Below are 21,245 nucleotides of genomic sequence, written 5' to 3'. Positions count from 1 at the left end.
TGGTCTAGGCTTTACCTTCAAATTCACTCAGACTTGCACTGCAGAAGTCTCTAGAATGACACCCTTAAATGGAGATATGAGGAAAGTCTGTACATGGAATGTTTGGGAGCATCAACTTATAAATTAATTTATATACATATACACACACACTATATATATATATATATATATAGTTATACTGGATTTTTAAAACTCTTTATTTAACTTTTTATTATACCTTCCTCATTTACAGAGATGTTTCTCGCAGTTCCCACTTTTCAGTGGTTCCAGGCACCTGACTTTAAATGAAAACACCCTCTCTTTGGACTGCCTTGGAGGTGGGGAGGTACAGAGAGAGAAAGAATTTTCTTCTTGGCCCTAATGTCCACCTAATTTTTAAAGCGTAGGTTCCTTATTATTATTATGTTTTAAGCTTACAATTACATGCATAGATTATATTATCAGATGCCTCCATGTCTCATTTCATTTTTCCTAACTTGTGAGGAATGAGTGGAGGGATGGACAGAGTAAAAAATACTTTTCCCTCTGAGAAAAGAAAGATGGGTGTATATGGAAGCAGAGGTTAAAACACTGCTGTGAGACTGGGGGATCAGTGGAGGTCAACATTACATTTAGCCCTCTCCTCAAACGTGATTCTGTTCCATCTACCACCGTACAATAAATAAAGCGAATTTCTCACGCATACAAATAGTTTTTGCATTGGACCAGTTGGTCCAGTTCTCCCATCTGCTAACTTCCTTCCCCCGCTTTGTCTCAGTTCATTAACTTTACCCTTTCCCGTACCCAAACCCTCCACCTAACCTCCCTCCCTCTTCTGGCTACTAGTCACTCTCGACTTTCCGCCACCCTCGTCCTCAAAATCCCCAGCCAGCAGCTGATTGGCGAGCTCAGCGGGCCGGGCCCCAGGTTAAAGTAAGTCAAAGCCAGAGCTCAGAGGTGAGTGACCTGGAGGGTGCGGCGGGGGCCAAGAGGTAGGAAGTGCGTTCCTTTCACGTGGGATTTCAGCGCAAATTTGTCTGGAGTTCTTGCGAGAGAGCTGGCAGGTTTTACTATTTATCACCTACTCGCCAAGCTCGCCTTGGGGCTGCACTCGGTTCTCGGAAACTTCATTCAAAAGCCAGGCTAGGCGGCCCACGAGGTCGGGATTGGGGGATTGTGAATGACCTCGAGGCCACTTCCTCCCTCTCCGAGCCCGTCCTCTACTCCCCTAGTCACCTTCACGGAAACAAAACTGCCCCCCAGGGCTAGAGAGGTCTCTCTCTCAGTCTCCCTCGCAAAGGGTTAATTTGTCAGATCGCACGAGGGGGAGGAGATTTCCCCGTAGACAAGTAAAAAGGGTGATGGACAAACGTGCGGGCACTAAGACCGCAAGGCATTCGTTTCCTCCTACTGTGGATGCGGACGCCCGGAGGAGGAGAGTCCCAGAGCGAGGAGCTGGGAGCAGAGGCACAGGCAATGCTCAACCCCGACCGTAGCTGAGAGAGGCTGGGGGAGACCGATTGCCGGAGACCGAGCGGCGAGGGGAAGACCTAGGGGGGTGGGTGGGGGAAGCAGACAGGCGAGCACTCGAAATCAAGCGCTTTACAGATTATTTTATTTTGTGTAGAGAACACGTAGCGACTCCGAAGATCAGCCCCAATGAACATGTCAGTGTTGACTTTACAAGAATATGAATTCGAAAAGCAGTTCAACGAGAATGAAGCCATCCAGTGGATGCAGGAAAACTGGTAGGTGATGCTTTCGCGTGATACTGTCCCCGGGAGCCCTGCGCGTCTTCCCGGTGTGCCTTAATGTCGGTACTCCCTTTCTGGGGCGTGAATCGAGCGAGGAACCGCGAGCAGCAGTGAGCGGATCGCTGAGTTCCCGGGTCTCCCGGGTGCAGGAGACATTGGGGCTGCATGAAGCGCGTGAGTCTGTGGGTGCCCCTGGGTGAACCGTGGCTACACATGCATCTTTAACATAGATTATATAACATAGACCATATGTGTGTACATAGAGTAGATGTCTGTGCTACAGGGAAGGCGGGAGAGATGCCACAGTCCCTACCTGTGCTACTCCTTGTTTTCCTCTAGATTTGGGTTTTCTTGCTTGGCCTCCCGCAAGCAGAGTGTGAAAGGCAGTGGAGGGAGGACCCAGTTGCCTGCTCCCTTTAACCCTCTCCGGCCCGCCGTCCTCAGCTCTCTGGTCCTCGCCCTCTCCCCATCCTTCCTGCCCTTCCTTTCTCCTTGCAGCTCTGCTACTTCACTGTCTTCCTCTTTGCTGCTCCCCGGCCGGATTCCTCCTTTCCTGGACCCCTTTCCCCACGCGGATCCCTTTCCGGTTTCATAAAGAGACGGAGGCGGGGAGTGGGGGAGGAGGGGACAATGAAAACAGTAATAAAAATGAATGAACCCGAGCGAGTGGAGCCACGCCATTATTAAGTTTGTTTTACGGAAACGCCTTTTGGACACACTCAATTCTAATTCAGTGGGAAACTGCTGACTGGAGTTGAGACACGGATTAAAAACCTCCGGGTCCGCAGAGTCCTTCGGGGCTCTTCCCCAGACAAACTTCTAACCCGGTAAAGCATCTTTCTTGTTCACTGTGTCCCTCCGCCAGTCCTTTTGAAAATCCCTGTGTGGGAAGCGATCCTGTGTCACCTTGCAATATTTAACAGGGTGAGGGTGTGTGTGCTCATCTCGCTTCTTCCCTGTAGATCGAGCTGCTGTGGCAGACATTCTCTTACTCCTCTTAACCCCAGGTCTGGCGATCAGTAAAGAGCAAGCCCAACGCACCCCCAAGCTGGGCAGCGGCTGGCAGCCTCCCAGGTGCTGAATGAGAGGGTCCGGCCAAGGGGGCTCCCTCCTGGGATCTGGGGGATCCCGCCCGCCGCGTGCGCGAGCGCTTGCCCCGGCGCCCTCACGACCTGCCTTCCCTCCCCCATCTCATCAATGGGAAACCAGAGACGCCGGCGCGCCGGTGGGCCGGGGCGGGGGAGCGGTGCAACAGGGGCTGCCGTGCACCGGAACCGGGTGGTGGGGGTTCAACGTCTTTTTCTCCGGCCCCCGGGAGTCGCGACTAGCCTCGGAGGGTTCGGCCGCCGCTCCCGCCTCCTCCCTCCCGGCCAGCCCGCCCGGGACCGGCGGGCCATTTGCGGCCGCAGCCCGGCCGGGCCCGCCCCCTGCGCCGTGCGTGCCGACTGGGCCCGGCCTGTTGGGGCGGGCGCGACCGGCCCGGCGCGCGGCCCTGCGCGCTCACGCTCGCTGCGGCGTGGCTGGGGGCTTCCGAGGGCGCGGGGGCCGGAGGGCCGCTGCGGGCCGCTGCGGGCCGCTGCCGGAAGCCAGGAGGGGACCGCGATCCGCTCGGGAAGCCGGGAAGTGCGGCAACACACGGGGCGCGGGGCCGGGGCGCCCCCTGGGCCGCCGAGGCCGAAAGCGCCGAGGGTGGGTCCGGAAGACGGCTGTGCACCGGGAGGCTCGATCCAGTAGGAGTTTAGGCATTTAAGGCCTCGGCGCTCCGGGAGGCCAGGCCCCCTCGGGCGCCACCAAGGGAACCTTCTCCAGCGGCACTTCCTCCTCCCGCGAAGGGGGTGGCGCTGAAGGCAGGGCGGGGGCGGTGGCCCGGGGTGGCGGGCGGCACGGCGGGCCAGCCGAAGGCTCTAGTCTTCTCTGCAGCTGTCTGTCGCGTTCGCTTGCCACACGGCTCAGCCCATCTTCCTCCCCCGTTGGCCCTGCGCGCTCTGTGGTTTCTAACGTCCGCCCTGTCTCCAGCTTGCTGCACCCTTGTTGAACCTGCGTCTCTGGAGCCGGCCTCCCCTCGCGCCGGCAGCTCGTTTTCACTGTGGGCCAGTGCCCCTCCGCGGTGGATACTGTCTCTTATTCACTTGTTGCCTTTTCTCTGAGGCCACTGTCTGTGGCTCCTCCACCTCCAGGTACCATTTCCCGCCTCTTTTCTCCGCTCGCTCAACAAGTACACACTCAACCAGACAGGGCCTAGCTCTCTGGGGACTGAAAATGGCAAAAGTGAGCCAATTAATCTTCGCTTGTTGGGCTCTTGCCACACTTTCCTCCTAGCTCTTTATCTGTACCTTTAATCTGGCAATGTCTTTCCTGGCTTTTCTTCATATGCCTAAATATTTGCATGTGTGTCTGTGCCTCCTATTAGACCATCATCTCTTCAGCGCATTGGTTCTTGTCTCATTCCAATCTTGATTATGCGGAGCACCTCGAAGAGTGCATTGTACCTGGCAGATGCTGGGGAAAAGGGTTGTCTAGTGGGTTAAAATGATGATGGGTGTCCATTTTATTGCCAGCACTACCTGTTAATACTCGAAGCGTAACATACTTGGCCTCCCCTTGCGTTTTGAATACTATGTCATAGTCACACACTAGGGTTTCCCCTTCCTGACTTCTCTCTTTGACCTTAATTGTCTTGCTTCTTTTATCCCAGGGTGTATGCATTTCTCCCAATATCCTTGGGTCCCAGTTTTATAAGCCTCCCCCCAAAACCTCAACAGCCAAAAAGTTTTGAACCAGGTATATAAGAAAATGAAGATTTCCTTTTCATTTCCCTTGTTAACAGGAGAAGGCACTCCATAACCAAGGCTTACACCCTCTTGGGGGCAGGGGAAGTTTAGGAAACACAAGGTCTTACCTTTCCCAGACTCATTAACTAAAAATGGCTTGAATAGCTTCTGGAGGAAAAACACAATGTTGTGAAGTTTCTACTCTATTTTTTGACAAGACACTTTCAGTGGTCCTTAAAAATCCCTTAGACATAGCCTCAATTTAGAGGCTACGTCAAAACTCAATTTAGAGAATTATAACTTATCTCTCAGAAATAAGTTACACTTACTGTCTTTTGAAGAATTGTGAGGAAGGCCAGGAGTGCTGTTTTGTCAGTATGCTGTCTGAACTACCTTTTGAATATTGTTTGAAGGCCTTTATTAAACTTATCTTATAATCCATATTCATTACCTTGTTACATATTAGTGTAATGGGACCCATTTTTGGAGTGGTGTTTTTATAAACTAAAGGGTTCAACTGAGGGAAGTTTATCAAGTTAATTGCTGCTTAAACAATGATTAACCCTGTATGCATTGTTCTAGACACAGGATAAATACTATAGACTGTTTTACTCTTCTAGCAGGTGGTTTCACATGTAATAGATTAGAAAAGCTATGGAAATGCAAAGTAATAAATATTATACCTTGGAGAATCATCCTGAGCCACATCTTGAAATTATATGTCAAGTTAAAAATATCCTGGGTAATATTATCTGGTAAATGAAAGTGTTTTGCATGAGGTAGAGGAAAGTGCCTGCTTTTAGCTCAACAGCATTTTTGACTTCCGATTTTACACAGAAAAGCCCTTGTGATTTTATGGCATTGAAAATAGAGGCATTTTGTTCTTTTATGAGATGTCTGGCCTTTACCTGTTACTTTCACGAACAGCTGACTTAATTTATAAGGGCTGCCATCAAGAGAGCAAAACCGCCTAGTGATTGGTAAGGTGACATAAAATTCATTGAGTGAGAAGGGCAGCTGGGCTCTGCCTTCTCTTTCAGCAGCCTGTCAGGCCTGTGCTAGCAGCCCTGGATGCTAGTTGCTCCAGTTGTAATTGTCTGGCCAATGATGATTATCTTCTGATGTCGGCTGACACGGTGTCCACCAATAGGAAAGCAGGAGGCCTGTGCTGACTGCTGTAACATTATGTATGTGAGGTGACGTCATCACAGGGCTTGTCTAGAACCTCACGAAACCCTCCCCCGCTCCCCTCTGGCATCCTCCACATCCAGCTTTGTATATTTTTCTGACTTTCTCCCCTCCCTCCACCCGTGGTAATGGTTATAAGGGTTTTATTGTTTTTATATTTTGAGTTCTGTATTTGGGGTCTATAAGATAGTGTAGGAATTTTTAGAAGTAAATACTGTCTGGCTAAGGAAACTTTATCCACAAATTGGATTTTACTAAGGAAAAATAATAAAAGAAACACTATCAGTAAAAGGAATTGTACATCTTTATGTTCTTTCTTATATGTGAGGTTTGGAAAGTAATGTACAATTTCAGTATGAAAAAACTATAAAAGTATTATAAGCCTGTGTTAGATTTTTACTCAAAATATAGCATCGTAATGTCTATCAAACTAGAATGCAGACTGTTGTTCTTCCTGTAGTGACAGTTGCTTTGCATTGATTTTTAAAATCCTCCTTGTGACCTGTTGTATGCTTTTGTAAGAAAAGTGGCTGGAAAACAGTACAATCTGTGGTCATGAGTCAGAAAAGGCCACGGTGTCTCATTTAATCAATGACACTACAGCAAATACAAATTTGGTCAGCTGTCTAGGAAACTACTGTGTCCACATTGTACACAGTGTGTTGCTTGCCACTTATTTTGGAGAATCACAGTTCATATTAGCCTTAAGACTGAAAATCCTAAGTGTGAGGCACTTAACATTTCATTCAATAAACTTTAGAAAGCACTGAGATGTTGCCTAATATGTACTAGGTTAAGAATGAGAACACTGAGAAAAAGTATACAGAGGAAAATTGGAATCTGTTATGATCCTAGAAAATAATGGAATGTTGTGAAGGAACTTTAATCTGAACTTTTATGTAGCTTTAAAAAAAGGATGTATATCCATGCAGTCTTTGAATTTTTTTAGGATTTCCAGGGATAATGCAAAATTATTTTATGATTATCCATCTCTGTATTTGCATTAGTAATAAATATTATGCGTATGGTGGTAAAATGTTTACATAGGCCTTCTGTTAAATTGGAAGTTAAATTTTGTGGTCTAAAGAAGGCTCCTTGGTGCTTTTAATGTTAGATGATAATACTAAAAGTGTCAGGTTCACATTGGAATTTAACTCCAAAGTCAGTCCCCTCCAGATCTAAGAGTTGTTCTGCATATTTCCTTCTAGGGAGAATCTGTCTAGTCAGCGGGAAAGTTTTGAGAGGGATGGAGACTTAAAAATACTTAGGAGAGCATAAAATAACCGTCTAGCCTGTCTTAAGCCAACAAAATAAAATGAAGGAGTGCAGCAAATCAAGAATTCATCTTTGGTTCAATGATTGGATATTTCAGGTCCAATATTTCCTGAGATGAGTTATCCAAAAATTGTTGCCATGATTCGCTTAATTTTTCATGTCTGGATACAGGTGAGCTGAGCTGGCTTTATTAACAGGAATCAGACAACAGCCCACACAATTTGCCTTTGCTCTGTACCTTTATTCTTAGCTTCAAATCTGTCTGCTCCACTTACTTTCCATTTATCTTTGTTAGAAGAGCACAGGCATTTATCTGGGAAAGTTTACCTTAGAAAAGTTACCTATACCACAGATATTATTCCTATTGATAACCTAAGGAAATCTGAATGAAACTATAACATGGCTTTATTGAAAGCTTTATTGAAAATAAAGCTTTATTGAAAATATAACAAGGCTTTATTGAAAGCTCATAACTTCATTCCTTTATTTGTATTCTGATTGTGTGTGTATACAGGCAGGTACAGATGCGTGAAGTTGGCATGGTTACTCAGAATTTTTAAACAACAGCATCCTTAATTATATTTGACTTAGAATAATTTTATTTTAGAGGTAGATTAATCCTTTTTTTAAAAAAGTTTGCCCTAGAGTCTAGAATGGATTTGTAATTTTAAGTTCATTGAGCAAAAATCATCCCAAAGCACAGATCCTGTTAAGTCATCTAAGTTCAAGCTTATAATTTTATCATGATTCATTTCTGTACTGAGAACTCATGATTTTTAGTTTCAAGGTTATTTTTCTTAGTATATTGGAATGACAGGTATTTTTAGGAACCCTTTTGTTTAGTCATTCACCCACTATGAACTTTCTAAAATTTAACTTTAAGCCTGTCTGCCCAAAATAATGTACAAATGAAAAAGATTTACACTTATCTTTGCTGAGATAAATAATTAGACATGCTGATTAGAAGCAGTTTTGCTGGACAGATACTCATACAGTTTTCTAATGACTTAATTCTCTTCCCTTTGGGATTTCATATTTTAGTTTTTTTCTTTCTAAAGCTTTTTTTGGGTTTCTAATTGTAATATGATAAGGAAAATATCATTGATATAATGTATTTTGGGGAGGGGGACCCTTACTGTTTTTAACCACACCTGTGATCACATATTTTAAAGTATAATGTATATATAATATAGTATATATATGTATATATATTATATAACTTCGTTTTCTTAAAGATAAATTTCAGATGTTTTAGCTCAACCCTTTATTTTTTAAATTAATTAGTTAATTTATTTTTGGCTGTGTGGTGTCTTCGTTGCTGTGCATGGGCTTTCTCTAGTTGCAGCAAGCGGGGGGCTACACTTCGTTGCGGTGCGTGGGCTTCTCATTGCGGTGGCTTCTCTTGTTGCGGAGCACAGGCCCTAGAGCGCACCAGCTTCAGTAGTTGTGGCGCGTGGGCTCTGCAGCACAGGCTCATTAGTTGTAGTGCACGAGCTTAGTTGCTCTGCAGCATGTGGTATCTTCCAGGACCAGGGATCGAACCCATGTCCCCTGCACTGGCAGGCGGATTCCTAACCACTGTGCCACCAGGGAAGTCACTCAGCCCTTAATTTTTTTAACACCCATCCTGGGACTTTTTTGTTTTGTTTTGTTTTTTTAATGATCCTTTGAATTCTGGGGCTCAATTTTTTAAAAATATATTTATTTATATTTTTGGCTGCGTTGGGTGTCGTTGCTGCGCACAGACTTTCTCTAGTTGCGGCCAGCGGGGGCTACTCTTCACTGCAGTGCGTGGGCTTCTCATCGTGGTGGCTTCTGTTGTTGCAGAGCATGGGCTCTAGGCACGCGGGCTTCAGTAGTTGTGGTGCGCATGGGCTCTAGAGCGCAGGCTCAGTAGTTGTGGCACATGGGCTTAGTTGCTCTGCAGCATGTGGGATCTTCCTGGACCAGGGATCGAACCCTGTCCCCTGCATTGACAGGTGGATTCTTAACCACTGCACCACCAGGGAAGTCCGGAGGCTGAATTTTTGAATTGATTGTTAACGCTTAATGGGCAGTACAAAAGATCATTCTTTGAAGAAGACTGACAAGATGAATGAAATGCATGTTTATCATTTATCTTTGTTAGGAGAGAATAGACATTTGCTTAGAAAAGTTTATGTTTATATATGTACACACAAACGTGTATATACATAAACATGTTAAAGTGACTTTTTAAAAAAATGAAAACCGATACCCCGTTAAAGACCATTTTGTGTGTTTTTCCTGCTATTAGAAAAGCATCTTCCTTGGAATTCCTTGGTGGTCCGGTGTTTAGGACTCGGCACTTTCACTGCCGTGGGCCTGGGTTCAGTCCTTGGTTGGGGAACTAAGATCCCACAAGACGCACAGTGTGGCCAAAAAAAAAAAAAAAGCCTCTTCCGGAGCCAAATGTACTTTTCTAAAATTACAGCCTAATTTGACTATTTTGTCAATTTTTTTAACTAGTTAAATAATACTATTTTAGTAAGTGTCTTAAAACTGCAAAATTTGAACATTTAGTACTTGGATTTACCCCAATTATTAATAATTTTTAAAAAATCTTCAGTATGGGTAATAGTGGGTGAAACCCTCAAGTTTTCCTGTCTTGTAGGCCCAATTGCCTGTCTCCTTCTACTTATAAAGGTGGTGTTAATACAATGTAAAAGTTTTTAAGATGCTAGACCCGCTCCAACTGGGGTAATTGACTTTTTCAGGTGAAGTGGGTTCAGTGGAATTGAACTCTTTGAAGTTGAGAATTTCATGATCTTGTTTCAGGAGGCTCAATGGGGGGGGGGGGACCCTGATGAAAAGGTTTAATCCTGAAGCTTTTGTTTTTAATGTGTGAGACTTCTCTTGAAGTCTAAGGGTGCCTTAAGCATTTAAAAGCTGGTCTAGCAGTGGTTATCATTACAATAAGAGGGTATGAAGCTCAATAAAAAGTTATTCTAAATATCAAGTTCGCAGTTTTCTCTCAATTTTATGACTTCTTGACATAAATTTAATTTCAAGATCTTAGAAAGGAAGGTAGATTTTCTTCATTCTGGAGTAATGATACTAATAGTTGATACGTGATTGTTTACTGATTGCAGACATTCTTTTAAAGTGTTTTATATATGTTAATGGTTAAATCCTCCCAACCACCCTTTGATGTATTATCTTTTTGATTTTACACCATAGGAGATGAGGCACAGTATGGTTAAAAAAGTTGGAATTTGTATGTAGGGACAAAAAAAGGAGAAATGGGCTCCAGCCTTGACTAAGGCTTGGTCACCCAGGCCCCTATCATCCCCCTATTCATATGAGAATAAATATTCAATCAATAAAATAATGCCCTTGGAAACTTGGCAGTGCTGTAAACATGGAAGGTACCTGTGGTTTTAGTCTGGTATCTCACAGTGTCTATATTCTGTTTTTCGCTAAGTGGATCCTGAACTCTTAAGGCTAGAAAAACTACAAAAAGCACTATTAATGTTATAATGAGCATTGTGCTATGCAGATATAAATACTTTAATCATTAATAATTATTATAAGTATTACCATCAATACTTTTACAATTGTAGAAAGCCATGTCACCTTTAATAATGCTTCTATGATAAAATATTCCAATTTTATCTCAAACAAACCATGACATACAGGTTTGGAACATGTCTTACGAAGCCTACTTTGTCTGCTTCTCTGTGCTATGAGCACTGTCCACTCAGCTTGGTTCTAAACCCTAGGAGCTTCTGTTTCCACCTGGTACTACCTGTAGCCAGGCTTTCCTTCAGGCAGGTTTTAGTAGCTACTGGTAAATAGCCAACACCTGTTGACAGGGGGAAATAAATAAATAAATAAAATTTTATATATATATATATATATATATATATATTACCCCACTCACACACACACGCATATGGGTTGGAGATGTCCTTATTCTTAAAGGTCAGCTCCTACAGTGTGAAGAATTAAAGAGAACATTTTTGTTTTGTTTATTAGTTTTAAATCCTTTTCCTAATTTTAAAGTAAATATTTACTATAGAAAAAAAGAAATGAAAACATTAAAAAATATGCAGGAAAAAAAACACCTTTAATTCTTATCCAGAGGCAACCACTGTTATTTTGCCACATTTCCTTCAGCTTTATTTCCAAGATTTTTATATACTTTAGATCATTCAGTGGATGTCAACGACAGATTGAGTTCTCTATTATGTGCCAGGGACTACACTGGGCACTTTCATTCACCTACTGTCTCATTACAACTTTATATGTTGCTTTGTTTCCTCTTTACATTATAAATGTTTTTCATGTCACTAAAACCTCTCCGTAAGTATAATTTTCAGTGGCTACTTAATATTGTATTATGTGGTCTTAATTTAGATAACCACTCCCTTACACATTAGATTGAACATGTTAAGTTTCTAATATTTTGCTATTAGAAATAGTCCTCTGGACATGGTTGGAGGAGGTCATCAAGAGGACGTTGGCTCCCAGTTGACCGGAAAGCCAGACCTGGGCGATTCAGACTCTTCACCCCCTCCCCTGCCCTTGGAATATAAGTTTTGCCCACCATTGCCACAGCCAGAGCCATTTCAGTGATGCAGCCTTGAGAGGGTAATGTGTTGTTGAGACCATCTGGGTGGTATGCAGGGCTGAACCTCCTTAAGGACAGCATATAAACTCTTAGTTCTGGCGGGAGGGTGCAAAGATTTACTTGTCTTGCAGCCACCCAAGACAAGTCCCCTTGCCTGTTACCTGCCACCTACCAATCTGGAGTGGCTGCCTTTTTCTTTGGTCTCTTCCTGGCTTCCAGTGTAAGGGGGCCAGTTTCAAATCTTACCTGGGTACTCCTGGGGATACAAACCAACAGCTGTCCTTCTGGGCCTGGAGGTGGCACTGCAGTGGGCAGCTCGCAACCCCTCTTTGTGATGAGAGCACAGGTAAAGTTTGCTGTGCTATTAGAGGTGTTTTATAACTAACCTATTATGAATAATGCTTAACTCATATGTGGCCTGACCCACAGGGCCCCTATCAACTGTAGAGTGATTCCCCTTTAAGACCTAGTGTTGTAGATACTTGGAATTTGTGGTTTTAACACTAGCAGTTTTGACTTGGAGAATAATCCAATGGTCCAGGAAATCAAGCAAGTTTGTTTTTTTGTTTTTTTCTTTTTTGCTGAAGTATTTGTCTGTCAGAGCAGTTATGTTTGCTTTCTTTTATTGTCTGGTAGGTAGGAAATCTTGGAGGTAGAAACTTACGTCCTTGTGAAAAATGTCCCCACGAAGGAGTGCAGCACTTGGTACTGACTATAAAATAAGAGAAGATTAAGACGTCAAGGAACACTGTGATCCTTAATCAGAAAAAATAGGTGGTTTAATGGAATTTTCTGGGTTCAAGGAGTGTTCTCCAAACTTTTTTTGCTGACATCCACCTAAAAGATGTTTGAAAAACTATGTACTGCCTCACACATTTAATTGTTTTTCTTTGTAAGTTGAAGTAAAGTAAGTTTTTAATAGAGATAGAATAAATAAGTTGAGGATTGTCTAGTTTCAATAAATATTTCATGACTTGCTAAGATAGGTTTATCTCTTTGTTGAGTAATGCACAGCAAATCTGAAACAAATGACATAACATTTTTATCCATGGTTTCATTCATTGGTAGCTCCAAAAAGCAGACTACATTCCACCTCGATACATTTAAAAGACTTGGCTGTACTCATCCTACATTGTTTCTGGTTGTTCTGAACTGAGAATATCTCAACGTTCAGAGGTAGTAAGCAGGAAAAAAAAAAAAAAAAAAAGGTTATCATTCTGCCCCACATCATTGTTCATTTTTACTTTGCTTTTGGGGTGAGAAGGAGAGACACGGGTAGGCTGTCAAGTGTCTTTTTTTTTTTTTTTTTTTTTTTTTGTGGTACGGGGCCTGTCACTGTTGGCCTCTCCTGTTGTGGAGCACAGGCTCCAGACGCAGAGGCTTAGCGGCCATGGCTCACGGGCCCAGCCGCTCCGCTGTATGTGGGATCTTCCCGGACCGGGGTACGAACCCGTGTCCCCTGCATCGGCAGACGGACTCTCAACCACTGCGCCACCAGGGAAGCCCTGTCAAGTGTCTTAAACTATCTTTTCTTGACTGCGGGGAAGGTCATAGCTGATAGCATTTCTGTGCGTGTTGTGGCCATTAGGACTGGGGTCCTAATTGGGCAAAGCAATTCCTTATTCTTGACTTGGTTATCCACTGTCAGAACCTGAGGACTTCCTCAAGAAGCTGAAGAAGTAGAAGCTCATTCTACTTGGGGTGTCTCTGATTATTGAAGACTGTTCTACGTATTGACCTGAAAGTTATGACCCTCCATGGGTCGTCCATTAGTACTTAGTCCTGACTCTAGCTGTAATTTGTTCTCACTTCTGTATGAGTGTCTTGTATGCATTTGAAAATGACTACTATCTCCACTCTAGGCTTTCTTTTTTAGAATATCATCTGCAGTTCACTGGTAATCCACATGGATATTTCTGAAAAATAAAAAATTAGAACTCCTATACTTTTGAATAATTAAATATTACCTGCTAGGAAACTCCTGAGAAATGTATGAAAGCTTACTAAAATTTGGCACTTCCAAGTTAAAATGAGCAAGTCTGTATTGGAAAGTACAGTGAGCGAGGGGGGAGTCCTAATTTAGTATTCTGCTAAAAAGTCCACAACATGGTGCTTCGGAACAATACAAAGCTCCTATTGTGTGGGATATTCTGGCGATTTTAAGGACTCTGTTAGCCCTGGACCAGTAGGGTTGTCTTGAGTTGTAGTTGGTTTCATTTACTGTTCCTGCATTCATATTTGCAGGAATACTTTTTTGGAGCCTGTATTTTGTGATGGCTGATATTGTTTGTGATTATACCGCTTTGGTTGGTACTTGGTTCTTCTCCAGTTCTTTGTAATTACTGGGTTCGTTTTCTACCGACAAGAGGGTAGTTTGAGGCAGAAAAACGTTTGAGAACCACGCTCCGTGTCCTCGATCCTTAACCAGGAATTTGGGCCGATCTTCCCAGCTGATTCTTGCCTTAACGAGGAGCGCCGCTGTGGTGGTGCTGATTCCATCTCACATTCTTTGCGTCTGTCTTCTCAGATCATTGATTTCACAAACTGGACACCTCTCCCTCTTCTAGCCTGTTCCACCTCCTTTAGCAGCTAGCTACATGGGACCAGGCCATCACTCTGCCCAGCACCCTTCTCTCCCTCCTTCTCTCCCTCCTTCCCTCTAATTCACAACCAAGTCCTTTGTGATCTGGCCCTCAGTTTCCTTTCTCTCGGTTCATTTCCATTGCCACTGGCCTCCTTCAGGCCACCCGCACTACTTTTTGTCTCCTCGCTCACTTTCCAACCTCCAACTCCTGCCCTGCGTTCAGCATTCTCTTAAGTCACAGATCCCTTCGTGTTCCTCCCGTGGTAAAAACCTTCAGTGGTTTCCTCTTGTCTATAGGACAAATCTGAATTCTTTTGACTGATTTGAAAAGCCATTCAAAATCCCAGCTCCAGATTATCTTCCTAGTGTTACCTATTGAAATAGCCCTCCTCCCAGGCCTATTCAAATACAGAACCTTTCTCTTCCCTGCCCACCAAAATCGGTTGTCCTTTCTCTGTGGTTTGCTGGCACTTGGCTCATAAATAGATTAGTATTCTCGCGTCTATGTTTGAAATCAGTGCCTATCACAGAATTTGGCTATAGTTGCCCTCACTGTGTGTTGACTAGATGCATGCAGATATGAATGAATACACAAGGCTGTTTATTTACTCTCGGTTGTGTATCTGCTTTATTATCCAGTACCTCTTTATATGGTCCTTAAGTGAATTATGGGAGACTGTCTAGTGCCTTCTGGAAACAATAATAAAAAGACTTCTTTTTTTCATCTAATTTTCTTTTTAAGAGGAAAGATATTCATTTAGCATGACTAATTTTTAGTGAATCCATTTTAATTGTTGGGGATTATTAGTCCTTTTCTAGGCAGCCAAACCAGCCACTCCAATCAGAAAGAAGTCAAAAGCTTGCCTAAAGTTGGGGGGAAGGTGGGATTGTATGCACAAGGAAAAAAAAGTCAGGGAGAAAATAATATTGGTACCAAAATGGTAAAAAGTAGCTGTATAAAATGATGGTTGTTATTTCTCTTATCGCTCTTCCAGTTTTCCATAATCTTTTTTGTATTACATTCTGGGTATGTATAGGTGGTGGGATTTTGCATATGGTCATATTTTTTTCATTTTTTGCATTAACTATAGTGTACTTACTATCTTCATAGTAAAAGATCAGCTTCATTTTATAATGGTGTATTATCTGATACAAGGTAATAAGCATTTTTGTAAAACACCAATGCACATTTTAATAAACATTAAGCAACATAGTTAAACACAAAGGCATTTTGTGAGAACAGGGAACTGCACATTCTTATTTCAAATGAATACACTTTCTCAGATTAAGGTAGAGATTAGTCATACTGTTGATGTCACAAAAACTGCCCTTTCTCCATTTCTAAATTATACAGTTTGATTATTTTTTTTAGTAGGAAAGGTTCCTGCTTCTTTAAGGAAGGGTGATAACAGACATTCACTTGAACATGACAACTTTTATATCTGGGTTTCAGGAATGTATCTAATATGGCAAAGGTTCCCCAGGGACAATAGTCATCTAATCTAATAGCAATAAAAGATTAAACATAAACCTGTCTCTAGAGAGCAAAAAATGAATCGGGTAATCAGCTCAGGGACCTCGTGGCACCTGGAAACAGATGCTGCATATGTACCTGGGATACATCATTAACAAATACTCCAGCACTGCTGAATGCCTGGGAGATCAAGGCATCGAATGCCTGATTTAGAGGAGCTGGAAGGAATTTGTTACTCTCTGCAATAAAGGGCCAGTCTAGTCCAGAAGCCAGGCCTTGTGGAGCCAGAGAACCTGGTGTGTCTAGTCTGGTAGGAAGTCCCAGGGATCTTGTTGGGACCCCAGTGACAGAGCTTTTCCACAGGACTGCTTTGCAGAGATCTTATCAGTTCTGGGCATTGCTTTTAACTCTTGCTTCTTCTGGACTTGCTGTTAGAGAGAAGAGAGAGACAAGGGATTGATTGCAGTGTGAGAACATGAGAAGTAGTATTTTGTTTTTACAGTTAGCTGTGTCTAGGAAGCATTGTCTCAGCCAGCAAACAAAAGGGCTGGGAAGGAGGGAAAGGGAGGAGTGGAGCCGGGAAAGGGAGGGTGGAGGAGAATGGGTCCAAATCATATGGGATATAGTTTTTTAAAATCTCTGTAATTGATTTAATGATGATCTTTTGGTTTTAACCTTCCTATAAATTTAGAAAAAGTTCTGCCCTTATGCTCCGGACAACTTAAATAAGTATTCTTTCTGGATGCAAGAAAATAAGCAGAAGGTTAGAAATATCCTAAAGGAGCAAAAAAGACAATAGTAGATATAAGGAAAATATTAGGTATATTAGACTCAATTTTTCTAAAAGAGTGTTAAAAATACTATTTGCTCAAAAATAATATTTCTTGAAGTAAGTTTAAAAATTTAATCTGCTAAATGTTTATGACTTTCTTCTGTAACATCAGAAAAAAGGTACATTTATCTCTTTTCAGGTAACTTTTTTAAGGGAAGTTTTTTTCCTATTACAGAAATTTATTTTTTTTTAATTTGAAAACTACCCTAAAATAAAGCATAAGAAATTATACATTGTTTCATATTCTAGAACAACACATTTATGAGCCTAATACCAAAATTACAATTCACCAAGTATGAAACATTCTGACTAGCACAATCTCTAAATATATATATACATTTCTGACTGGTAGAGAGTGAGGGCTATATGATTGTATCTGACATTTTAAAACATTACAACAGGAATTTTCACATTATAAACTTTTGATAAATTTTTAAACATTCAAGCAAATTTTCACATACTTTAAATGCTTGATGTGTATTTATACTTTATTTTGAAAATAGGCTTCCATTTCAATGCCATATAATATGAATATTATAATAATTTTAAAAATAAGTGTTAATTATTGGGCTTTTAAAAAAATTGGGCAAATGTTGATGCCAGTCCCTCCTCAACATCCTGTAACTGCTGTGTAGGCTTGGATTGGGGGTATTTTATGTGGATAATTAAGGCAAAACAGCTGGTTTTTTGAACTTGCATTATTATAGAGAGAGAATAACACACTCACAATGGAAAACTACATAGAATAAACAAAAACAAAAACAAAACTCTACCATTATAAGAGAATTAATCGTGGCTAAGGAACAAAAAGTTCGGCCTCAGAGATCTATTGCATCATCAGACTAAACTTTCTGTGGAGATTGTTTCTTCCCCCAAAAGTATTTGGTGTCCAGAGGCTCTTTTTGTCCCAGCAACACTGAAGGGACCAGGGTATAGGGACTCAAGCTGGTGAATTATGCTTGTCCTACTTTCTCACAGTGGAATACAGATTCTAACAAAAATTGGTGCAATTGGATACCCCTTTCAGGATTAAATTTTACTTAGTGGGAAGAATACGTAGTCTCTTTTATGTTTATAGTCTGTCCTATCTGGATATGCTCTAATAGATTTAAACTGTTTTCCTAAGGTAGTTACAATATAACAGCTCCAAATGTCTTGTTTATATGCAAAGTCTAGGACATTTGGAATGTAGTAGTTTTCCGAAGTATTGCTATAAATTGTGTTTTCATTGATCTTGGGCCAGACCATCAATAGCTTGCCAATTGTCTTCAGTAGTTGGCTTAAATTGTTTTTTTCATGTGAAAATGAAAAGCAATACTCTTGTTTTCTCATGAGTTCAGCTGAGTTTAAATATTTAATATTTCCACCCTAGTTTCTGAAATTTATGTATGTATTGTTTTTCATCAAATTGTATGCACCTGGAGGCCTAGAATTAGGAGATATACATAAAATCTTTACTTTTTTCTTAAGACTTTTCTTATGTAGAGAAGCATTAGGATTCATCTTGATAAAGCAAAGATGTGTACTGTCACAGAAACATTTTTTAAAGGAATAAACTATTAGTTGTAGTTTCTTCATTCAGTGGATAGGCCTGGTGCAAGTAACTTTAAGTTACATATTGTAGAAAATTTAGGAAACACAAATAAGCAAAAATAAGAAAGCAAATATTACCCTGAGATAAACATTAACATTTTGGTGTAAATCTTTTTAAACATCTTTCTTTCCATCTCTCCATCTCTCTGTTTTTAACAAAAATATTTTCATAGAGTTCATACCATATTTTTCTGTAACCTGACTTTTTTTCTTAATATGGAATGGAACATTTTTCCCTGTTCTTAAATACTTCCTTCACCAAATTGTAAGCAGAACTATGTTTCTTTAATGTAATGTTCTAGCTGACATTGGAAAACTTCAGGAGACACATGTCATTCTTTTCAATCAACATATTTTCTATCATTCTTAGAAGGAAAAAGAAAACTAGCAGCTTTAAAAGAGCAAAAGAATACACTGAATAACAGCATTAAAATGGTTTTAAGTTTGACCAGTAGAATAAAAGTGCAATAAATTTCAGATTATTTTCTTCATGGATTATGTCTTCTTTGGGTAATAACTCATCAGTTTGCTGTGCAGAACAAACCCGCCAATCAAGGAACTATGTTAAAATGCTTTTAACTGCAAGTAACAGATTATAATTAACTGTGGCTTAAAACATAAAACATTTAACTATTTCATATAAGAGTAAATCTGATTGGAAGCCTCTGTAGTCATTCAGTGGTTTAATAATGTCATCAATGTTCCAAGTTCTAGCTGAGTTTTTGTCTTGCCATCCTTAATGTATCAGCAGTATTTTCTTGGTGGTTCCAAGATGGCTGCCATTTCACCAAACATCTATCCTCACCAACTTCCCAAGCAGAAGGGAAGGGACAGCAGCAAAGAAGCCTCCTTTTAGTTCTCTTCTTTGTCAAGAAGATACCTCCAAGCCAACTTGCTCTTAATAAGTTTATAAAAGGATTTACTTCTGTTATTGCTGTAAGTTCATCTCATCGGTCAGGCCTGGGTCACATGCCTCACTTTTGGACCATTCACTGACAAAGAGGAGCGGAATTGCTTTTCTAACCCTTAGACTGCTGACAAAGAGACCGATTGCTTTGAGATGCTTATACCCTGTCTTTCAGGGCTGTGTGCATTGCCCTCCAAACGATATCAGATTAAGTTTCCTGTTAGCAAGGGAAAGAATTGGGTTGGCTAGCTTACCCTCCACTGTGCTAGCAGTACAAGAACATACACTCTAAGAAGACAGAAAAGATTTAAGTCTGAAATAAAATTCATTTTGGTACTTTTTACATGACTCCTCACAGACAGAATGGTCTTATTAAAAAGTGGAAACATTGACTTATTCATTCTGATGTTAAACACAAACTATTGTGTGAATTACTCCTTAGTCTCTAAGGATGATAGAGCTGGAAATACTAACCTTCTAATGGCAGTGGAGGAATAATTCCCAAACAAAGTCCCAAGAAATTATTAAGAAAGAACTGTTCTACACATTGCATGATGTGAGAGTACTAAAACTTGACCCAACATTGACAATGTGCTGGGATCACTGATGTCAGAATGTATCATTCGTCTTCAGTAACTCGGTACATAAACTCAATGCAGATCTTACCTAACCTTCCAAAGCATGGCACTACTTTGGAATAAGTAGCCATTATTGTCTCTGTTGGATCGCATAACACGTGCTAGTAATATCATACCGAGGGATGATATAGTGACACTAGGGCCACATTCTGCCTAGGTTTGAATCCTTGTTCAGTTCAGTCACTTACTAGGTCTGTAACCATGGGGAGGTTACATATCTTTTTTTTTTTTTTTTTTTTTTTTTGCGGTACACGGGCCTCTCACCGCTGTGGCCTCTCCCGTTGTGGAGCACAGGCTCTGGACGCGCAGGCTCAGCAGCCATGGCTCCCGGGCCCAGCCGCTCCGCGGCATGTGGGATCCTCCGAGACCTGGGCACAAACCCGCCTCCCATGCATCGGAAGGTGGACTCCCAACCACTGCGCCACCAGGGAACGTATCTTTTTTTAAACCTTAGTTTCCTTATCTGTAAAATGTGGAAAATAATACTGACCTGATAGAGTTGTTGCCTTGATTAAATGAATTAATGTGTGTGAAGTATTCACTAATGCTATGTGCTATATAAGTTTTAGGTATGTTATTATCATTGATGTTAATGTGTCAATATTGAACATTTTACCCAGTACGTTCACATTGTCTCATGGTCCCCTCAACGCAACACTGTGAGCTAGGAATTTTCATCCCCGTTTTATGGACAAGAACAAGAACATTTTATGTCCCGAATCATGTTGTGAGCCCAACTATGATTCTGTTTGTCTTTTTAGTTTCTTAATTATAAATTTTACTTATAGTGTGAGCAGAAATTATAAAATATGTTGAATTTACACATTCCTAGATTATACAGTCCATAAGATCACATTAGAAAGTATGAAGAAGAGATAGGAATGTTTGGTTAATAGACAACAAGTGTCCTAGGAGTTAATTGCACTCTGGAGAAATAATTATGTTCATTCACTGCATTAATTTCTTGGGATTGATGTAGATACTTAGATGTAGCAACTCTAGGGTGAGAGTAAAAATACAGGTAAAGATCATGGTATATTACATGGCAGTTTCCTGTGCTTTAAATATATTCTATACCTGTGGATTTTGCATCCATGACTAACAGGTCTAACAGAGGAAAAGCAGATCCAGTCTGGTGAATATGTGTTGACACTAGTACTATCCAGCTCAGTGCAAGAGAGAAGGTCAATAGAAAATTCTCAGTGAGTCCAATCTGATTCACTAGGGCCACAGGCAAAAAGAGGTACCGTCTGGTTTTTTTTTTTTTTTTTTGATTTATGTTCAGAAGTAACAGCGTTCGTCATTAAGATATGTACTTAAAATGATTGAATGGCTTTATATCCCTATATTTGAGATGATTTTTATTTCTAGTTTGCATTGAAAGTAATGTCATTTCACCCTATTTTTTCTCCAAAGCATCTTGCAGAAGGACCAACTAGTTAACCAAGAAATTTTTTTTACAGTTCAGCAAGTTCTTTTGGCAGACTGCAGCCATAGACTATTTAATAACAGCGTAAATTAAATTATGATGGCCTCCTGCAGATCTAGAAATCAGGTGATGAATCCATCCTCATCAAGTCTAAGAGGTTTTTTTTTCTTTTTTTCTTTTTTTTTTAATGGTGTAACTGCCCCATTCTTAAACTTTTTTTTTTTTTTTTT

At 41.2% G+C, this 21,245-nt stretch overlaps 1 protein-coding gene across 4 annotated transcripts in view; it reads left to right on the top strand.

Annotated features, from left to right (window-relative positions):
- Nucleotides 1-805: 805 nt before the first annotated feature.
- The window catches only part of ELOVL6 (ELOVL fatty acid elongase 6), a 135,038-nt gene continuing 114,598 nt past the window's right edge, over nt 806-21,245 (top strand). Inside the window, exons 1-2 of one of the 4 annotated variants that reach the window (XM_027103510.1) lie at nt 806-912; nt 1,607-1,727. In XM_027103510.1, the coding sequence (XP_026959311.1) occupies nt 1,639-1,727 (89 nt within the window). In that variant the 5' untranslated portion in view covers nt 806-912; nt 1,607-1,638. Of the gene's footprint in view, nt 937-978; nt 1,453-1,606; nt 1,732-21,245 lie in introns of those variants that run through there. The other 3 variants (XM_027103509.1, XM_027103508.1, XM_027103512.1) reach the window with 3 other exon arrangements.

Source organism: Aethalodelphis obliquidens, unplaced genomic scaffold (assembly GCF_003676395.1).
Source record: "Aethalodelphis obliquidens isolate GAN/ISIS:26980383/991018 unplaced genomic scaffold, ASM367639v1 scaffold6, whole genome shotgun sequence".
In the NCBI taxonomy this organism is placed as follows: Eukaryota; Metazoa; Chordata; class Mammalia; order Artiodactyla; family Delphinidae; genus Aethalodelphis; species Aethalodelphis obliquidens.
The sequence above is the reverse complement of the archived record's forward strand: the minus strand, read 5'-3'. Positions and strand labels throughout refer to the sequence as shown.